This window comes from Spodoptera frugiperda, chromosome 30 (assembly GCF_023101765.2).
Source record: "Spodoptera frugiperda isolate SF20-4 chromosome 30, AGI-APGP_CSIRO_Sfru_2.0, whole genome shotgun sequence".
Taxonomy (NCBI): domain Eukaryota; kingdom Metazoa; phylum Arthropoda; class Insecta; order Lepidoptera; family Noctuidae; genus Spodoptera; species Spodoptera frugiperda.
The window spans coordinates 4,202,035-4,224,128 of NC_064241.1; the positions used below are offsets into that span (position 1 = coordinate 4,202,035).

Sequence of the window (22,094 nt, forward strand, 5' to 3'; positions counted from 1 at the left end):
TTTTTTAAACGTTGCTTCAAACTAAGATTTTTCCAAATACTAATTTGGGATCCTACAAGTTAACATAATAATATACACATTACACCCAGTCCCAAAACTACAATTTGCGAATCACAAAGTGGAATCAAACCTGCTACACGTTTCACAGCAGCCAGTTGCCCAGCCACCGCACCAACCGTGCAATCGCAAATTCACAATACGAAACTACACCTGAAACCCCATAAAGACCGAAACATCACACGGATCGCAATAAAAACCGCAAAAAAGTTATTCCATTCATGCTTTAATTATTCATTTATTATTCAACAGACCCCGACAATAAAAGGCAACAAAAATAAAAAGGCTTTCTCGTTTCGTATCGTTTTAAAACTACGAAATTATTGTTCGGTATACGGACTTGACCGCGGTCTCGCTTGCTTCCCTGAGCCATAACGTGTTGCCATCGTGTTGCCTTTTTATTCCCTGACTAGATAAAAGCCGTTCCCGATGTTATAGCATTAGGTAAAGCTTCTTTTAAAGTCCAAATTGGCAACGAAATGTGTTCGCGTGAAGTTTTGAATTTGTATAATGTGAGAAATTGGCTTGCTCGCGCTGAGTCGTACTCGTATGTTGATGTTGAGTCAGTTGTAACTTTTGATCGTTTTAGCGTCAAAGGGGAAACATATCGTAAATGGTTATAAAACAAAATTTTGTCTGTTATATAGATTGTAACTTAGTTTTTTAATAACATATTGATCTGGCCTACTTTATAACCGGAGCTGTGGACTACCTAGCGGGCTTACCGGGGCTCTGGCTCGAAAAGCAGGAGTAGGAACTGGATGGTTTTTAGTCAGTAAGAATCTGACACTCCCTCTCGCCTTGCTCAAGGCGGGAGAAATCATTGGATGATTTTCCCCCCTTACAAAAACGGCCTACTTTATAAAGATCGTTATTGTTTTTAACTAGGTAATCTAAAGCACACAAAAACAATCATGTCACACAATCGTACAAATGTCACTCTTCATTCAGAACTGCAGTTATGCATTGCACAAAGCATCGAAAAAATAGAGGACAATTCCAATGACATTGCATGTCACATACTTCAAAATCCAAAATTCATTTTTGGTAGCACTACTGGCCTGTAAAACAATGGACTATAGAAAACACAGTACCACCACCGTTTATTCTAAAAGTGTATATAAAGATGTACTTGCACAGGTACCGTCACTAGTTAGGTAAGTATGGGATTAAGTATGGGAGAGCCATGCTTCGGGCTGACTCGACTGGAGTGATACCAAGGCCTCACAGAACAGCGACTTAAAATAACGCTTACGTTGTGTTGTGTTCTCTAAGTGAGATTAGGGGAAAGTGGGGGAAACACGAACACCTAAGGGAAAATGTAAATAAAACAGTGGAATCACATCACAGAGTTTCTTTAATTATTAAATTATAAACTTTACTTATCTAGCTAACGTATTGCTAATCAACATCATTATTTTTTTAAATAAAATATAACAAAATGACCGAAAAACAAAACCCTTAGTGTTCGGTTTTACCCAACTGATGTCGGGTAAAGCCGAACACCAATGGGGTAATCACGTACTAATATTACTAAGGTAAATTGTAGTTTTTGGAACACAAGTATTTGCTGCTCTGCCAATGCTGAGTTTCTTGATTTGAACATCGACTATAGCCTTTTCGAGATCCTCTAAACTGTATTTAGTTTCAGTTTTTCTTTTATAATTTCGGGGCATCTGAAACAATTTATTTGATGTTTAGCATTATCAAAATCACCCGTCCATAACTTAGTGCCACAAAGAAATCAACATAAACTGGAAACACTATACCCTATTTGCTAGTGGCTAGTTGGAAAAAAATATAAACAGGGAACTAAAAAAAAAGGCGAGAGGAGTAATGCCGAACGTTCGAGATTACCCGACATGCAGCGTTCGCCTTTACCCCACCGGGTCGAAAAAAATTAAATGGAAAAAATATTTTAAGTGTTTTAGGTGACCATAAGCGGTGGCGATTGCTTACCATCAGGTGATCCGTCTATTTGTTTACCGGCTTATAGCATAAAAAAATGCTTATTGTCATTGAAATAAGTGTCCACTCCATGATGCTTTAATATATCTAGTCTAGTCCTTATGTTCAAGTACTGCACTACCACCAACGTCTTTAGCCAGGGTAAGTTTATTACTAAACAAAAAAAGGATAAACCATAATCCCCACGTTTCGCTAACAAACTAGGGATTGCTGTTAAATCACCATAAAATGTTCGAAGTATGCAGCCTATCCCACATTGAACAACTTTAGTTTTAGCACCGCAAGAAAAACAAATGCTAACACACTACGTTCCAAAATTCAAATATTCGTGCCGATCAAACTTTTTTTTCACACTATTGGGCTGTCGAACAATGAACTGCGCAGCAATGAAAAAAGTGCTCAATGTGAAACAGGACTCGTCGCTGACAGCAGAATGGCTTTGCACTTTCGCTTTATAGAGCTCGCTTTTGACAGCATACACTAGTGTTTGTGGGCGCGTCTTTTCAAACTGGGTTTTTGTTCTACACGTTTATAGGATGGTAGGGAGTATGAATGATGTCGTTCAATCTGTAGGTGCGTTTTGTTTAGTTTGTACGTCATTATTTTGTTTGATGTGTGTGTAGATGTGATTACGTTCATTAAAAAATGAGTGTGGGCTTCAAACGATTGTGAATGGCTAGTTGCACTTTTTTATGTTGCCCGACACTGGGATTTTCTTCTGTGTCGTGGGTGCGTTTAAAAAACATACAAGTTCACATGCACATGACATGACACCCAGTGCCGAAACAACAATTTGTGGATCACACTAAGAGTTGCTCCGTGAGGGAACCGAACCCGCTACACATTAGCCAGTAGTCCAGCCACTGCGCCAACCGGGCAGATTATTTATAAATGAATAGTTAAGCAATGAAGTATTACATTAAATACGACGTAATTATTGTAATCGAATTGTTGAAATAGCATAATATTTATTGCAATATTTGGAAATTGTGTACCAAACAAATATTTTGTTACGATAGCAAATAATTTCTCGTGATTTTAGATCATAATGACGTATCTCTTTGTCATCCAAAATTAAGAATTTATTCATCTCAACTTTCGTATTTACAAAAGTCGTCAAAAGTAAGCATTTATTATCATTAATCTTGTGTGACTTTTGAAAAAGCGAAACTTGTCACGAAATCGTAAGAACGCTTCTTTTAATCCATAGTCGAAGAACATCAAATTAATCTAAAATGAATTTCATTAGCACTCATCAATCAACGTCAGATGTTTAATAATAATTAATCGAGTATTGATACTGGGATTAATTAAACGTGCAATTTTATACCATAGGTATATAAAATTATTGTTCATATTTACCCGACTGCGCCAGAAGGAGGGTTATTGCGTTTTTATTGCTAACGAGTTATTAAATTCGTTGAATTGATTTAATTTGTTATACGATTTGTAATTAATCTATATATCCAATGTGAAATGATATTTGATTACGATAAACAATTAAATTATAATAATATGAAATATATTTATATGATTGTGGTATTCTTAAATGATTTTAGCGAGTAAATTTACATAATAACTTTTTTTATATCGATCGGTACCTACACATATAAAAAAAAATAGTATTACGATTTGAAATTCATGCTACTTATATTGACACGGTTTTACATATTAAATAACGATGTTCAGTACTTTCAGAAAACACAATTAATTTCAAAATATTTCCTCTATCAAAGATCTACTATATAAATATCTACAAAAAAAGCAGGCCTACTATTTAGAAACACCACAATAAATTCAATTGAACAACCCTTCCCTTAGGGCATATATCAGAAAGTCACGTAAAGTCAAGCACACAAAAGCGTCAAACGTACGAATTCTACACAACGTCGTTTGTTCGTTCCACGCGATTAGTCGCACGACGTAACGACAGTCGCGTCACCATCGCCCCGTGATCTATGACCACCCAGTCGCACACTTTGATGTGATAATGTATGGGCGGAATAAATTAGAGGTGGACTATTTGTCTTAAGTCAAATCTATGGAATAGAAATGTGGAAGAAGAAATAGTAGGGAAATATGATGCCTATAGTTTACAAATCTAGATTAGATTCACAGTAAATGTGAAAGTGTGAATTTAAGGATGAATGTTTTTTAGTCAATTATGTCGTAATGATTAAACATTCGGTAAAAGTAATGCAATTTTTATTGCCGGAAGGATTAAGGACCCGCTCCTCATGCATAAAGGTGCGAGTTCTACCAACGGCAAGTAGCAATGTGACTTTATCCGAGTTATACGTACTTTCCAAGATTATATTTTAGACATAACTAAAAACCGGTGAAGGAAAACATCATGAGGAAATCTGGGCTTATAATTTCTAACGTGTGAGAAGAGGCTTTGTTCAGCTGTGGCCATTAATAGTATCTTGTTGATGTTGATAAATGCTATTTTTTATCGTAAATGCTCAGCTTATAATAAGTACTATTTCTTTAAGTAAACACATGTTTGTTAGTGCCAAAATAACGTAATAGCAACAATTATTTCTCCCTGAAATATATTTCCCTAAAGGTTAAGTAGATGTGTACTTACACCCAGTGACACCCACTTTATTAGACTCATTTAGGAGAGAATGAATTTTTCCTTACAAATTGCGAAGCTTCTGTGACTTTGCCAAGTTAGGTGTATTACTTAAAAAGAGGTAATCGACAAAAAACTGTATGTTTTTGTAAAAAAGGAATTCCTGAGCCGATAATTTGGGAACCGTTAAGTTTAGGATATAGGGTTCCGTTAGCTGATAACTTGAGAACGATTATGTTTAGGATATAGGTTTCTCTATTGAAATGACTTATACGCTTCCAAATCTCGACATCCCATAGTTGAAACATATTGCTGTATAAAATTGTAGACCACATTGTAGACTATGGATGCATTAAAGTGATTTGATTTGATTTTGATTTGACTTACTGTGTGACAAATTACCATAATATTCTAAAAGTACTAAACTTACTCATAATAATATTTATTATTCTGCGAAAACATTCTCAAAATAACAACTATAATACCATGTTACACCGCCACGTCCATGTACTTGACTAGTTCCACAGTAATTCAATTAGGAATTACGACTATCCGTCTCCTCCGGGCCTCGTAGTAAGTAGTTCAACTTACGAACACCCGTTAAGAATAAATCACTAATTCAGGGCCCATATCTTAGGCGTACAGGACCTCTTTAATGACATACGAGGGGATTGCGAAAATAAGGACATAACATCACGCCTGTATCTCAAGATAGGTAAAGCTATATTTAATGCCTAGTTTTTTATTAGTTTTTTTTTGGTATAAGCCGGTAAACGAGCTGACAGATCACCTGGGGCCTTAGTCTGCTATTACAATTGTGTTAGAATGGTCGTTCACTGAGCAGTGCAAGAGGGACGGAGCTATGTAGGTTGTATAGCTCCATCCCTCTCGCACTGCTCAATGATCGACCATTGTAACACAATTGTAATAGCAGACTAAGGGCCCTGATAGTAAGCATTTGCCGCCGCCCATGGACATTTGAATCATCGGAGGTGTTACAAGTGCGTTACTGGCCTTTTGGGGGTTAAGAATTTAAAGGTTGTTGGGGAATCGGGTATTGGCGAGATTGATTGGTAATAGGGCCTCCGGTAAGTACTCTCACTCACGCAACGAAACTCAACGCAAGCGTTGTTTCACGTCGGTTTTTTGTGAAGCCGTGGTATCACTTTGGTCGAGCCGGCCCATTAGTGCCGAAGCATGGCTCTTCCACGCTTAGCTTAGTGTTGAGTAGTAGTAAGGAGATAATGGGCTTCTAGGAAAGTGTAACCCTTGAAGTGGTTCCTAGAATTTCTCATATCATATTAATAAGGTAATAGTTAACACATTTCATAAGGTTTACTAGTATAGTTACAGTACCCGATACCTGGCCAGTTGAGCTAATATATGTACATATATAAATGGGATAGAGTAGATGTAAGATGACTAATTATTTTTTTAATGTCCGTCTTGTAGATAATTTTAAAACATTAGATACGTACGAAATAAATAGTTTCCAAGATGTATTGATTTTAAATATCGCGTAACGTCACTTCTAGGTACGTTTTATAAGTATAAATAACGTATTTGCTCCCACTCCTAAACTTTGATTCGTTTTATCGAAGTATTGTTATGTTAAACGACAAAGTAAAAAAACGTGTTAAATATTTTTTTAATTAAATGATGACAAAATATTTTTTTTTAATTTTCATACCCTGTTGTTATCATCCCTATTTTAATAAATTTTAGGAAAACTCGTAATTCGTACTTGATTGTCGCTCTGTTGGTCATGCCCATAAAGCAATTTCTAACGGCAACTGATATTTTATCTATAAGGGCTATCTTTAATCAAAGTTCATATAAAAAGAAACGAAACCAATGAAACAGAAACAAAATAACGTAACAATACCTTTATTGCTAATGAAAAGCTTGAGAAAGAAATTGGTCAGGGATAATGTTCTGAATGATAACATTCTACAGATAAAAGCAATTTAAATCCTTAATGGTGGGGTCCTAAGCGAATTCGTCAAAATTATTCAAAAAGAAAGAGGGTTGGATTTGGCAATCCGAGTATTATTCGCTTAAGCGGGGCTGAACCGGTCTCTATCCAACTGAGGATCCATCTTTTTAGAAATATGTATGAACGTATAGCCCCGTATATTTCGTTCGCGAGGTGTAAAGCTCTAAAGGCTACCACTTTGACGATTGAAATATCGTAATAACGTATTGACATGCCAGAAATTTTACAATCCTTTCTTGAATTCAGTCAGACCGTAAAATTGGCTATAGGATTTTCATGTGGCAAGATAAATTTATTTATGGAAATGTAAATCCTTGGGTACGTGCTTAGATTTACACAGAAATAGATAGGGTGTCGAAAATATAGGATTTAAATAATACACACGCAATTTCTCTGTAGCTTAACTAATCGTATTATAATTGAAAGTAAGGCTATTGCGATATCCGAAGCTGCGGACTACCTAGCGGAATACCGGGGCTCCGACTCGGAAAACAGGAGTAGGAACGGGGAGGTTTTTCGTAAGTAAGTGTCTGACTACCTCTCACCTTGCCCAAGGCGGGAGAAATCATTTGATGATTTGTCCCCCTTAAAAAAAGGCTATTGCGATGAGACTCCACTCTTGAGAAATAACTTTTGATGTGGAGACGAAACCCAAATAAAACTTCACCTTGGAAACATATTTTGTATTTATTCATGTAGTAATAGTGTAGAAGTTATAAGGCTGTGTAGTAATAAGGCCAGTAAAAATCCAGTCTACCTAACATACAAAACATTTCGCACCTTCTTAAGCAAATGGAAGCAGTTTCTCATTTTACTTCTTTGTAGTTGAACGCAATAAAAACGTACACATACAATTACTTCTTAAAATATGAGCACTTCTCTGTTACACATTGTATACACAAGTCATAAAGAAGAATAAGTACAACGAAACGATTACTCAATTTAATACTTTGCGCATAAACAAAGAAGATTGAAAATTATTTGTCCAAGATCAATGCTAAAACAAAGTTTTAAGTAACGATTGCTGCTTTGCAATTCTCAACTTTAATGCAAACGGTATAGAACAAAAGAACAGTAAATCTTTCGACTGATGACGGACAAAGTTGTGGAAAAATACTTTTTTACTTACAAATATAAAAAAAAAAACTACGAAACAGAAGCACCGATAGTTTATTAAAGTAGAAAGTTTGTTGCGAAAAAATACGGGAAACTGGTGGAGGAAGCGAAACAATATTTTGCTTCGCTGCTGTTTGTTTTTTTATACGTTTCTTTCGGATTTGACGGGTCCATATATTACGCGTATACATTACGGTGTAGTTTAAAACTTGATCTGATCTCAAGTAAGAAGATTATTAGATTATTTTTAACTTATGTTTGTAAGTATTTATTTAAAACGTAAGTACTTGTTACGTTTTTTTATCATCGATACTGACTCAATGAATGCACTCTGATTGCATGGTTGGCTTGGTGGTTGGGTAACCGACTGCCGCGCAACGTGTAGCGGGATCGATTCCCGAACGAAGCAACTCTTTGCGTGATCCACAAATTGTTGTTTTGGGTGTGGGAGTGACATGTATATGAACTTATATAAGTTAGAGTGGTAAAACGACACAGGAAATAACCCGAGTGTGGGGCAACGTTTAAAAAAATCATTAGTAAATTTTATCTTCTTCTATTTTTCTTTAACCATATCATTTTTAAACTGCACACGTAATTTTAAATAAAATTATTGATGGGATATATTTTTAGTACCATCGCAAACTACACTGAATTTTACTTGAACATAAAACTCTTTATACAAAATCTCCATCTCCAAAAACAAAAAAATCTAACAACAATAATCTAGAAACTTGATAAAAATGACATACTTGTGCCCGAAAAATACATATCTTCCTGTCTCCAACACATTGAACAATTTCCACTTATTTCCACGTGAGAGCGCTGTATTTATGGCCAACAATAGTGGCGTCGGGACAAAGACAAATGATGCCCTAACAAAAGGTTGCAAGTACTACCGTGCTAATCTAAAGTCGTATTGTTTTAATTTCATTATTATAATGTAATTGTAATTTAAAAAATGGATACGGTATGTTCGTTTAACTCGTTACGGTAAAGTATTAAACCCTATTAAAATAAAAGTCAACTTCTATTCAAGTTTATGGAGATAAAGGTTAATGACAGTGTCCCGATAAATCTCCAGTTAACATATTTAAGGGTGTAAAATACAGAAAAAAATATACAAAACAAAATTTTCTAAATGCAATGATCCAGTCCTCAGCAATTGTTTTTGATACAAAATCGTTACTAAGGAAAAGTTTAAGTAATCATTAAGTTAAATGAGTGTGGCAGTTAGGCTAATACACTGTAGCACTATGTGAATCGTGACACGAATTACAATCCCAACTCCGAACACAACACAAACAAATAATTAAAACGAAACCGAATTAAAAACAACTATCTCCTCCAATAATCACCAGGATATCATAAATCCGAGCAAATAGCCAAAAAACAATCGTCGAAACAAAAAAAGCATTTCCATAAACCTCATGACTTAAACGGTGAAAAAATATAGGCACTTTAAACGAGTTACTACCGAGAACCTTTAGTAAAAACTCATCCAACGCTGTGTATGTAGGAAACATTAATTTCGTCGTAATTGGTTCGGGATACGATGTGAATAGAGCAATTTCGAGATGAGATTTTTTGTTCTCGATGTATCTATTGTGAGATGAGATTAAAATAACGCCATCCACGAGTATTTAACCGAACATTTTTCCCCTCGATTCCTCGAATCGCAATTACATTGATTGCCTTGCTTTAGATATAGGTTCATTATCGGAATTAGGAGTTGGATACAGAATTAATTTACGGAAATGGAAATTTGTTAGGATTTTTATTTAACGTACTGAGGTTTTGTGTTCTGGGTTAAAAGATTAGGTCTTGGTTTAGTAATGTTTTGTAGCAGTAAGTACGCGATTTTAGTTGATTGTAATTTGAAATGAATGGTGATTGAATTTATTTTAAAGTACATTGAAAGTTTACTAGAACCATTTAGAAAATACATTAAGCGATGAGTTTTGATTGTGCAAATTAGGAGGTCTTATAACATTTCCTTTTGCTTCTTACAGCTTTGGCTTCGACCTTGTGCGAGGATGCGATTTATCGAGAGCAGGGAAGCGATCCATATCACGCATCTGTAGCGTGTATCTTTCTTTAAGACAAATATAGCTTAGCTGATTTCATTTTCACCAGTGCTGAGCTATGAGTACCAATGAATATGATTAGTGAAAGCCACAGCAACGTAACATAGCACATCTCTGGTGTAAAAACACTCTCAAACATTTACTGGTAATTCCTTCAATAGACATAAATATTGACACAAAATATAAACCAATATTCAAAGTCTTTCAAATGTTAATCCCCGACAGGGAACGACGTAAAAACACGAACAATAATAAAGTCGGTCGTATAATTTGAAAGTCGCGTATTCAGGGATTCCTTACACTTAAATGAGCATTATTGCGCTCCGAAACTGCTGTCTCGAAACGTTTACATCGGCAACTTTATTGCTACAAATGTGACGAAAATGTAAATGTGTCCTTACGTTCATTTCTTAGGACTCGCGAGCTGCTTATTGTCAAGTTAAATTTAAAGGGCTATATCCTACGTTAGCTCTCTCTAATGTTTTAATGAGCTAGGCGATTTTAATGATAATTAAGGAGCTCAATGTTGGAAGAACGATTTGTATATTTAGAGTTGGGAAGAGGTTTTGAAACGTATTGTTCCACCAAGAAAACAGTATTGTTTCTTGGGTTAGACTTATTTACTTTAATGTTAAGGAGATATTATTTTTATGTAACTACTTAAATTTTAAACAAAATTCAACTTACTATAATGTAATATTAATTATTATCTCAGTAGTTCTTTATCAGCGAACTTATTAACTAACATTACAAAAACCAAACAAAACTAACTGCAATAACACTGACCTACCAAAGATCGAGAGGTCAACTTACACTGGACTTTTCCAAGTCTACCCACAAATTGGTTTCAGTAGCCAGCCCTAATACAGGCTTTAGATTACCATGGAATGAAAAATTTAAAATTCAACGTCCATTTATCTGCAAATTGAAGGGAAATGTTGTGTTCAAAACATTGTTGAAGTTGAACCATTTTGACCGATGGAAATGTGTAACTGAAATGGTCTTTTGAGCAATTTCACAGTCGATTCAATGTAATGCATTCACTTTTTATTGGATGGGATCGTTTAACAACTTCGTAATTTGATAATACAGTTTTGCACTGCTGTAGATTAAGTATATTTTCACCTAAATTAAAAAAAAAAGTATGGTAGAATAAGTTAACATAATAGACGATGCTTTTGCCAAGCAGGCAAATTATGGCAAATACTCTAAAAAAGCCCCTAGTCCATTTGTATTGTAGATCTATTAAGATAGTAATATTCGAATTGATATCATTTTATTTTTCCATGGGCAACGGAAACATATTATACTAAAATAGTGTGTGTTTACTAATAAAAATATCAGACAATCGAATAACAATAGCAAGTAAAATTATATCTTCCAAGATGTGTTTCAATTATTTAACGACCGTAAACACGATACCAATAATAATAAAGAATTTAATAAAACAAAAACAAAACAAAAATATCAAAGCACATTTCCTATGTAAAGACAAATCCAACTCACTCAAGATGTCCTTTAAAGATGTCGAAGTCTGTGAAGACGAGCTCGACGATCTCGTGGGGAGCCGCGACGAAGGTGTAGAGGAGGCAGTCGATGCGGGGCGGGTAGGGGCGCGGGTAGTCGGGGCTGCTGAACGTGCCGCGCTCCTTGCCATACGTCGACGTGTAGCGGATACACGTACAACCTGGTAAATGAAATAAGGAATCAAGAATCATACAGAGATGGATTTTGAACATGGTTCGGATCATAAATTTAATTCAGGAAGCTTTGAGTGAAGTGAAGTAGGTATATGGTTGAATACAGGATGGTTTTATTTTTTATTGTTATAAAAAATATAATCTGTGTCACTATTGAGCAAAAAAATTCACAGCGAACGAGTATTCGTCACAGGTTACGATATCATCAGTTAACCTAAAGGTAGAATAAATGAATACTCAAAGTTGGAAATATTAGGTTGGAAATACACAGAGGTAAGTAGAGTAGTTTCATCACAGAAATAAAGCTAATCCTCTCTTGATAAAAGTAATGTTTAATCAATCCTATGGATATGAAGTTTACGATACTTAAACGAAGTTATTTATAGTCTAGACGATTTTATGAGGTGATCCATTTCTAGATCATTCCAATAACTTTACCTATTAAAATCAAACGTGAAATAATACTTAAAATTTTATGAAACCATTACAGAATTAAATAATAATAATGATGAGATTATACATTTAAATTCCAGTGCGAATTAAAATCATTAACCCAGTTTAAGAGGTAAAATCTCACACAATACGGACCAACAAAAGGGTGATTTGGAAGAAGAAAAAAACACATAACCGAAAAATATGAATCCATTGTCCTAAACATGTGACATTCGCCACCTCGGAATAAAATAACAAAAAAACACAAAAGCCTTCTCTGTACCTACAGCATAATTGCCTTTCGACGATATAATAAAAGCTATAACGACAATGCTTAATGAAACAGAGGGAACAAATATACCGACGAAAAAAGAGGTGACGAACGTGGCACGCGATTCGGAGCTTTAGCGATGATGAATATTTTATGTAAAAATTCTCCGGCGCCGACTTACGACTTTACCGTAATCTTCAACGGTGTCAAATGAGATATTCAAGACGTTATTTTGAGTAAAATTGAAGATAAACTTGCGTTACACCGAATTTATTTGCGGTATAATTTTTTGGGAATACATTTCCCTGTTCTCACTCCCTGCCTAGCATTGTAGTCTGGGAGCAAATGATAATTCTGAATATTATATCAGGATGATCCGGTGCTCGAGGTTTTCATTCAATGTTTTTGTGAGCAGTATTTCGCGAAGGTTATTTGACGTTTATGAAAAGAAAGGAAGACGTTTGAAATAACAAGTTACCTTAAAGCAAAGTAATTAAAATGATTCGTTGGTTTTGGTTTAATATTATAAAAAATAACTCTAGTATAGTTACGTTGATCTATGTTTTAAATAATGGTATTTGTAACATAACATGAAAATAACACCTATGGAGGAAACGTATTATAGCTTCCAAGTTACCACCATAATCAGAGTCATTTAATGGTTACTTAACCCAGTCCTTAGCAATTGTTTTCGAAACAAAATCTTTACTAATTAAAATGTCTTTGAGTGTGGCAGTTTGTCACTCAATTTCTAACGTTAATTATAGGCGTTCGAATCATTATAACGTACACAGCGTAACATTGATTAAACCGTTTAAACAATACAAAATTTAATTACAATTTCGATAATCAAATTTGAGAGTAACACACCGAAATCAATGTAGCTTTGCGTATGTAATCGTTTTAGTGAAACACGTTGAAACTGTGTCACGGCACTATTCAATCAATGACAGAAACTCGAATTTTATCAAAAGTTTTCGGTATATTCGGTTTTTTTCAGCTTTAAAATATCAGGGAGTTAGAAAGTATTTATTTCTTTAGGTGTCATGTTATTTTGTAAAATTCTGAGTATTCATTATCGCAAATCACTTTTAAACATTAGGAAACCAAAGGAGATTCTAGTATGGGTTTAAATGTCAAATGTATAGTCCCTTAGTAAACCTTTTTTTAAGGGTTAAAATCATCAAAAGACTTCTCTCGCCATAGGTAAGGCGAGAGGGAGTGTCAGACTTGTATTGACTAAAAACCACCCTGTTCCTACTCCTGCTTTTCAAGTCGGAGCCCCGGTAACCCGCTAGGTAGTCCGCATCTCCGAATTTAGTTAACCCTTGGGACATACAAGAAGAGGCGTAGTGACAAATGTATTATACCTACTTCCAAATGTATGAGTATTATATCTATTCCATAACCACACGATTCGTAAATAATAAATACTCTATGAGTACTTTCAGGAATCACAAATTTCTATGTTATAGATATATTTTAAACTTCATGTGAAATACAGTTGAATATATTCGTTGATTACTAAAATTTGTATCATGCTATCTCGTTTAATTATATTGCTGGTATTTGAACGCATCAAATGTTTATTTGATTTGCATTTCAACTTCGTTATGTTTGAATAGTTCAAAAACAAAGTGTACCTAATGCATAAAATTAGAGTTTTCATTTCATTTTCATTGCTGATTGAACCATCAGCAAAAATAGTACTAGCATGAGGTTCTGATGGTCTTGGAAAAAAACTTGGTGCGAGATATGTTTCTGAAATATATTTAATTTCAAAGTCATACTGTTTGAACTTATAGGGTATAAATATGGTGGTAAGTGATGTTACGGCCTACGATGAAGTACGGCTGCCCATAACCAACCTATTCACTCGGGCTTTAAAAACACACAGGTTATATATACCACGTTAAATATCACCTATGTATATATTTCAAACCAAAATAAACCACCAAACAAAAGCATTACTTACAAAGAAAATACAGAAAGTATTTTATCAAAACCAAAGTAAAACAAACAACCATTTGAAATTCAAGAACGGTACACAACTTTCTAATGCATATGATATTATTTTCTGATACATCATATTGAAAAGATTCTTACGATACTTTTATGTCAGCAATAAAAGAGTTCACAATGACGAGAGTATAATCCAGACAAAATTGGATCGTAAAATCTTGTTTGACATCACAGAATTTATTGTAGAACCAGTACAAATAATGAATCTTTGATGTTTTGTTTAGATTAAGATTATTCTTTGATGTGAACTTCAATCAGTGTTATGTCTTGTAACCTCATTTGAATTTGTTTGACAATGATAAAGATGTTGTAGAATAAAAGACTGAATGATATTCTTGAAGTATAGTTTTCAATTTATGTTTTTTCATTGGATAAGAGTGTCATGTTAAACTTTGTTGCGGCAGTCTATTGAAGGCTTCTTTTCAACAGTCTCTTAATCCAATGATGACAATGTGTTCTACGATAATTGGACATGGCATACATTTTTAACATCATTTCTCCATCCTTCCTTTCTGATGTCTGATGATTCCTATATATGGTGGTCACTAGTTCATCATCAACAGATTAACAAGATATCATTTTTCATATCTCTATTATATTGTCCTTTCAATAGTAGGCTACATTAGAAGATATTACATTGCTAGCAAGATACATAGCTAAATTCGAAGTAAGAAACACATTTCGACACCAGCAATTTATACTACGCTAACTCGAAATTTGGAAAAAACTTTTTTATGCCAAGTTGCTTAAAATGTGTGTTTACATACGTCATAAAAAAATTGAGAAGAAATATGCAAAAATAAGAAAGTTACAAATCTTATAAAACGCTAAGTAAAGGTACTTTTTGAAATCACTCGATTTATATTACGCCAACTATTATTAGCGGAGTGTGCGCGGGGATCATTTTGGTCAAAATCTGTGCTACACTGCGCTAACTCATAGTTAGCGTAGTTTAGTGCGTTCGTGTGTATACTTGTTCGTTTGTAAAATGAACGACTTAGCGACTTTTACATAGTAAATACTTATGTGTTAACGTATAAATTAGTTTATTAATGGTACGTTGACTATTCTTTTTGTAAGTAAGTACATGTTCTTTATAAAATATTGAAATATGCATCAGATGATTGATCATGCACTACGACGTCCCGTACTACACTACGCTAACATAAGTTAGACGTGTATAAGATGTAAAAATTTTTTGATGAATTACGTTTATATACGGCTAACTTGCGCTAAATCAAAAAATATAAATAATTAAGAAAATATAAATATGAGATATTACAATGAATAAATTAAATATTAAGCATACCAAATTTCAAAAAAGTATCTTAATTAATGTAAAAGTTATCACGTTTTTCCCTTTAAACGCCTCTACTGTAAAGTACGCTTTTTGAGTTAGCGCAGTATAAATTGCTGGTGTCGATTTAATTTTTGATTTATCACTTTTTTGTTATTCCACAAATTGTGCCTGTTCGCCTACTTCTTCGATCTTAGTAACTCGATTTTCTATGACATTGACTTCGCCAAGGGAAAACTCTGAAGTCGAAGGCTGCTCAATAGAAAATCGATAAACGTAAATCCGGTTCGTTACCGCTTTCGGTTGGCCAGACTCTTGCGTACAAACTCCTGAATAATAATGCTGTCTTAAATATCGAGAATTAGGATCGAGTGTTCAAATCGATTTCCTTGTCTTGCGATTATCTATCGATTATAAAATATCAAAAGTTGTTTCTTATAAAATCATGATTAATACGCGAGCTTTTTATTGCCTTTTTTCCATGTTGATCGATAATTCCTACGCAACGGATTATGGTTTTAATTTCTGAATGAGCCAAATTAGTATCGGATTATGATTTTGAATATTCTTAAAGTCTTTTCATGGCGGATATCTTTTAATCTTTCCGAGCGAGTAATACATTTGATCATAGTTCATGCCATTAGCATTTTCAAGAACGAATGAATAGAAATGAATTCTCTAACAGCATTGCAACGATGTAACTCTGATTAGTCTTTTGCATATGTAGATTCTGGCTTACAAGAGTAACTGTGATTGGTAACTTGTGGTGGAGTTGCTTCTTGTTCCCATCGACATATGCTCGTGGTAAAATCTGTTAGGCAAATGTGTTTGATAATCTAAAGAGTATCTTAATCCATTTCTGTCATCATAATATTCATCTTCTATTGGCAGAACTAGAGAAACTTAACAGGTGGAATGCTAATATTCTTTTCGTTCGTTCTAAACACTAATTGTCTTGCTAGTGTCTGTGGTCACCATTCGGTTCTCAGGTTAGATCCCTAAGCGAATTCCTAACTAGGCATTGTGTTATCTACGATGATTTCTAATAATTCTGTTAAGAACTATTTAATTTCCTAAACATCTGCCATATATGTCATACTTTATTTTAACTCCCGTGCCTAAGTAATACGTGAAACCCAATTTTCACTAAAATTTAATTTCATATTTAGAACCTATTCACTCTTATTTTTGTCAAAATAATTTAGGTATAAGCCTAAAAAGATCGCCAACCTTTTTCAATTAACGCCACTTTAATACTGTACCTATCTATTTACCATTTTGCTGAATAGCACCAAATAAGTTGGAGCAATTAAGTGCTATTCAATGTTAATAAAAGAGAAAATAAACTTTAAAATATTGCCAATAAAGTACTAATTTGAAAAGCTAAGCTCAGCTCAGCAAGTTGTAGTAAAATTGATGTTTAATGAATATTTTGTTTGCTATCTGCTTAAGCGATGTTTCATACGTAAAGCGAATTATTTTTGTATAGTAGATAGAAAATCTAAAAATAATGAAAACGTAGCAATTTATATGCAAATACTTATTGTTTTTTCATCCGGAGAAATTGTTTATGTAATGATTTTGTGAGCTTTGGTAGCAAAAATCAAATACTTTTTTGGTAGATACGTCAAATAGGATATCAAAATAATGTAACATAATAAATACAATGTAGATATAAAATATGAAAAGATTGTTTGACCTCAGATTAAACCAGAGGATACACTAGGGGATTAATGTCCTATGACACGTGTTGACAGCAACTTTGGGTGAATTAGCGCGATTTTGCCGGACTTTGGTCGACAGGTATGGTAACATTAACCTCGCTGTCGACATAGGTCCCGCGTTGTCGCCATATAATATGTCATCTGGCTTCGCTTAATATGTCGTAGACATGTCGTGGGACATTCTCCTAGTGTATCATTGGCTTTAAGTCTTTGACTGAAAAGAGAAAACTGTTGAAGGCAAATCCTCCGCTAACGTCGATCACCGGTGACCACCAAGGCGTTCAGTGTAGTGTCTAAATTAACAAGAGAACCGCAATCAATAACCAAAATAAAAACGACATTTTAACCAAAATAAAATCCCAAATGCACCAATAACAATATCAAAGACTCACAGATTAACGTTTATGACATTCAAAGAAGCGAAAATCCCCTTTATTATGCCACAAAAGTTACAAATTACGGTCGCAGTAAACAAAATGATAATAAGCTAACAAAGTACGAGTACTTTTATACTTACTTGGATTTATAGCATGCCCTTCGTCAACTGTGTGAAGAGATAAGTGAAGTAGCAGGATAAGCGTCGTTGATGTCTGAAATATAAAATAGAATGTTAATAAAAAGGATCAACATTTCTGCGTTTAATTGGAGATAGAAATCATTAGGGACATTGTGGACGGTCGGTTTGTGCTTGTGTAAAGAGATTTGGTTTAGGGTATTTTTCCACCAGAGAAGCGTTATATAGCTAGGCTGTGAAAATGCTGTGAAATTATGTGACCGTTTCCACCGATACTAAGCTTTGTAGCTACGCAAGTAAGGTGTGCTATGAAGATGCCCCGCTACAAAGTAGCTGTGCAAGGAAAATGCGCTGCTCGAGTAGACGATGTATTGATGGTAGGGAAGCCATCCAGAACACACATCCATAGAACGCATCTTTCCATATAAAAAAACATAGCTTAGTTGAACCCGTTTCAATAAGAGTTCCACCATTTTCATCGATATTGGGTTTTTGCTATATATATGCCTCACACTAGTATATTATCTTAAGTCGTGGGTGCGTTTACAAACATACAAGTTCATATACACATAAAAATACTACTAAACATTAGATACGAGTAGGTATAATAAATCATTAGATAGGTACATTTCTTTTAATTAATTATATTGAAGGACAATCCATGAGCCCCATGAGGCATCTATTGTCAGCTTTCCTTCGAAAGGCAATTAGCAACAGGATTAATTGATTTACTATAAGAGGGACCGATTTATTTTTTTTATTTAGCTCACGAAGCTACTTTTCCTTATCTTTAATAGTTACTTACTATTTATTTATTATACTGGTATTATATCTAAAATGTTGACTAAGAAGTCTTAAGCTTAAAACCCGGTTCAAAAAATTACACAGATAATCACAGTTCACACTAATTATATGTATAAGTGTGAAAGTTTGTTTTTTGGATATTTGTCCGTCAATCAAGCTGAAACTGCTAACCAGATTTTGATTAAATTTAATATACAGACAAAGTATGAGCTGTCCAGGGTGATAGGATATTTTTTATCCTATGGGGAAGCTGATCTGTGCTTTTATCAATGTTTAGAAACAAATTCATTTCACATCTATCTTAAAACGTTTGGTGTGTATAATAATAGAAATTAGCCTCCGCATCTAAAACAGTACTCTTTTCATAACGGCTATTTAATTAGTTATTATGTTTTTCGGCTTACTCACGTAATTATTTGACGAGGAACTCGACTAGTTTCAAGCCATGCCTGAGGCTCATATTCATAAGCAGCATTCAGCGTTGCTACTGAAACTAGTTGAGTAAAACATAATAATTAATTTAATATGTCTAACGAAGGCTAATTAATTTAAGTGTAAAGCCTAACAAATTCCAAACTCTAGCCCCATTTGAACCTTTCAGTGAGATGGAATTTCAAATTATCATAAATTATTAAGACCTAACTAGGTGGTTCAAGCGAAACAAACATATAATATTTATGGTATAGTATTTAGAGGTTAGAGAGGTCTTAGTTACATTGTATAATGAAATATTATAGGGTTTGTTTATTGTAAATTAAGTTGCTTGACCACGTGTAGTTACTGGAATAAAAGTAAGTTGGTCTGATGGGACTTATTTGAACCCATGGACACTTGAAACACCAGACGCGTTACAGGTGCGTTGCCGGCCTTTTGGGGGTTAGGACTTTTTTTAGAAGAGTTTTTAGAAATCAGGGATTGGAAAGATTGGGTAGGGGGATAATTGGGCCTCCGGTAACCTCACTCACACAACGAAACACGACGCAAGCGTTGTTTCACGTCGGTTTTCTGTGAGGCCGTGGTATCACTCCGTTCTAGCCAGCTCATTTGCGCCAAAGCATGGCTCTACCACACGTATCTATGTATATACGATTATTATGTAAATTTCATTACAGATACCAAACACAAATGCCCAGGTTTTTTACCAAAACAAAAAAAAAAAAACACATAACCAAGCCTCCAGAACGTTTCACAAAACAAAAGGGCCCTTAAGATTGCAAAAAGTATAATTTTCTTCAGGTCTACATTTCTGCGTACGTTGTCAACTAGGAACCGAAGATAGCCGAAGACATCCGAAAGCATACGAACGTCTACATTTAAAATGCGCTGCTTATCGTCTTGATCGTTTCTATCTGCATTGAAACGATTCTTTTGAGAAATCTCGAATTCCAAGGATACCTCGGACTGTATTATGTTTGGTTGACTTCCTATCTTATTATTATCTACTATGTATTCTATTGTTCGCATCTAAAAATATATAGAAAGTCAAAAATGTAAGTAAACTCTATATATTCCTTCTTTATTTTTGAAACTATATGACTGTATTCACTGATACTAAGTTACATAGCTTATATATAAAAAATATAGCTTAGCTAAGTCGGTTTCCACCGGTGCTAAGCTATGTGTACTAATGAATATGATTTGGAAGCCAAACACCTCCACAGCAACGTAATATAACACTTCTCAGGTAGAAAAGCACCCATAAACATTTAACCAAAATGATCTCAGCAAATATTAAAAAGAAAACATTCACAAAAAGTTAACAATAAAATTTCATTTCGTAAATGTAATTGTAAGGGAAAACCATGTTATCTAATATTAACATAAAGAAACCACAAACGTAATTATGATATACGAACGAAATAATATTATTTACTGAGTCTGGACCGTATCCCGTTAATGTATTTTTAATAAAACCCTTAGCGTTTAAAGGTTTTTTTTTTATCTTTCATAATTATACCGGACTTGCTTCCTTAGATTATACGCAAATCCATCTTTTATCTCCCTCACCGTGATCGTAATGTAATTAAATCCTCTAAAATGAAATGTAGGATTCAATATTATTGCCGCAGTTTCAACTGTTGGTTTTAATTAAAATTATACGAGTATGTAGTAAGTACAACATTTTTTTTACATTTATTGAAATTAAATTCGTTAATAGAACAATTATAAATTGATAAAATATTTATTAAGATGTTTAATATCTGTGTTTGAGCTGTTTTTGTAATGGACCTAGAATACCCATATGGTATAAAAAGGACTAAATAGTCATAACAAGTAAGGCCTCGGCCACACATGTCCTTTGTGTTTTGTCGTGAGTAAACAGTGTTTTCTCTATTAAGAAAAGCTCTACTAGTTTCGAGGTATAGAGGGACTATTCATAATTTTGCTGCATTTTGTCGTCGTAGCGTGGTTTTCCATATATTTTTTATGGCACGCCCCTTTTGTCAGTTGCGTCGGCACGTCGCGAGCGCAACAGACAAGTGGAGCCGTGCTAAAGAAAACAACTCTCAAACTCGATCAGGTAAAAAACTGAAGATGTATCTGGAAATACAATGACGTAGGCTAACGTTACCCGAATACCCGACATTCCTTACACATCGATTGTACTCTTTTGACTGACCCAAAAGTTCTAACTATCGTACTCATATACAATTAATGGATACTTAAACTATTCCTTGTAACGATTTTATATCGAAAACAATTGCTAAGGACTGAGTAACCATTAATGACTCGCTAATGAGTCGTTACTTAGTACGGACGTAAAACTCAGTTTTAAAGGTTACTCAGCTGGCTTGTTAGAACATGTTCCACTAAAATGATTGACGTGTCGCCTCACAAGTTCTACGAACTATAGTTCTGCCACAAGCTGAATTGAAGGCGTATCGATCAATCAATCAACTGGCACTATCGCTACCATGTAGGAGTGTAGTCGACAAAAACTTTATAAATGATCAAAACTTGTTTTGTATATACTACATACGTGGGTCAGTTAAGTTAGAAAACCATCACAAGTAACATCATGTGTATAATATACCCATATGTCCATACCTACATATTATGTTTTTAATCCCTAATAGTTTGCCTGGCCTTTTTTAAGGGAGGAAAATCGTCCTTAAGTATAATATCGTCCGTAAGTCTGACACTCGCTCTCGCCTCGCCTAAGTCGAGAGAGAGAGTCAGACTCTTACTGACTAATAACTACCCCTTTTCTACTCCTATTTTTCGAGCCGGTAAACCCGCACCTAGTTTGCCTGACATAGGAATCATATCCTCTTACTCGGTATACGAACTTTCGACTAGTCGCCCAACGAGATAGACAGGGAAAAATTGATATGTTTTAACATTTCATTCAATAAGTATCTTTATATATATAATTCTTCTGTACGTGTGTATGTCACTGAACTCCTCTTAAACGACTAGACGGATTCTGATGAAACTTTTTGTATGTGTTCAAGAGGATCTGAGAATGGTTTAGATTCACAATTTTGTCCGCTGGACAAAGTTTTTTTAATTAATTTTTAATTTATT

At 34.4% G+C, this 22,094-nt stretch overlaps 1 protein-coding gene across 1 annotated transcript in view; it reads right to left on the reverse strand.

Annotated features, from left to right (window-relative positions):
* The window catches only part of LOC118269725 (suppressor of lurcher protein 1), a 76,497-nt gene that overhangs the window by 23,221 nt on the left and 31,182 nt on the right, over window positions 1–22,094 (reverse strand). Inside the window, exons 3-4 of the mRNA XM_035584987.2 lie at window positions 17,766–17,838; window positions 11,309–11,489 (exon numbers count right to left, since the gene is read on the reverse strand). Of these exons, the coding sequence (XP_035440880.2) occupies window positions 11,309–11,489; window positions 17,766–17,838 (254 nt within the window). The remainder of the gene's footprint in view (window positions 1–11,308; window positions 11,490–17,765; window positions 17,839–22,094) is intronic.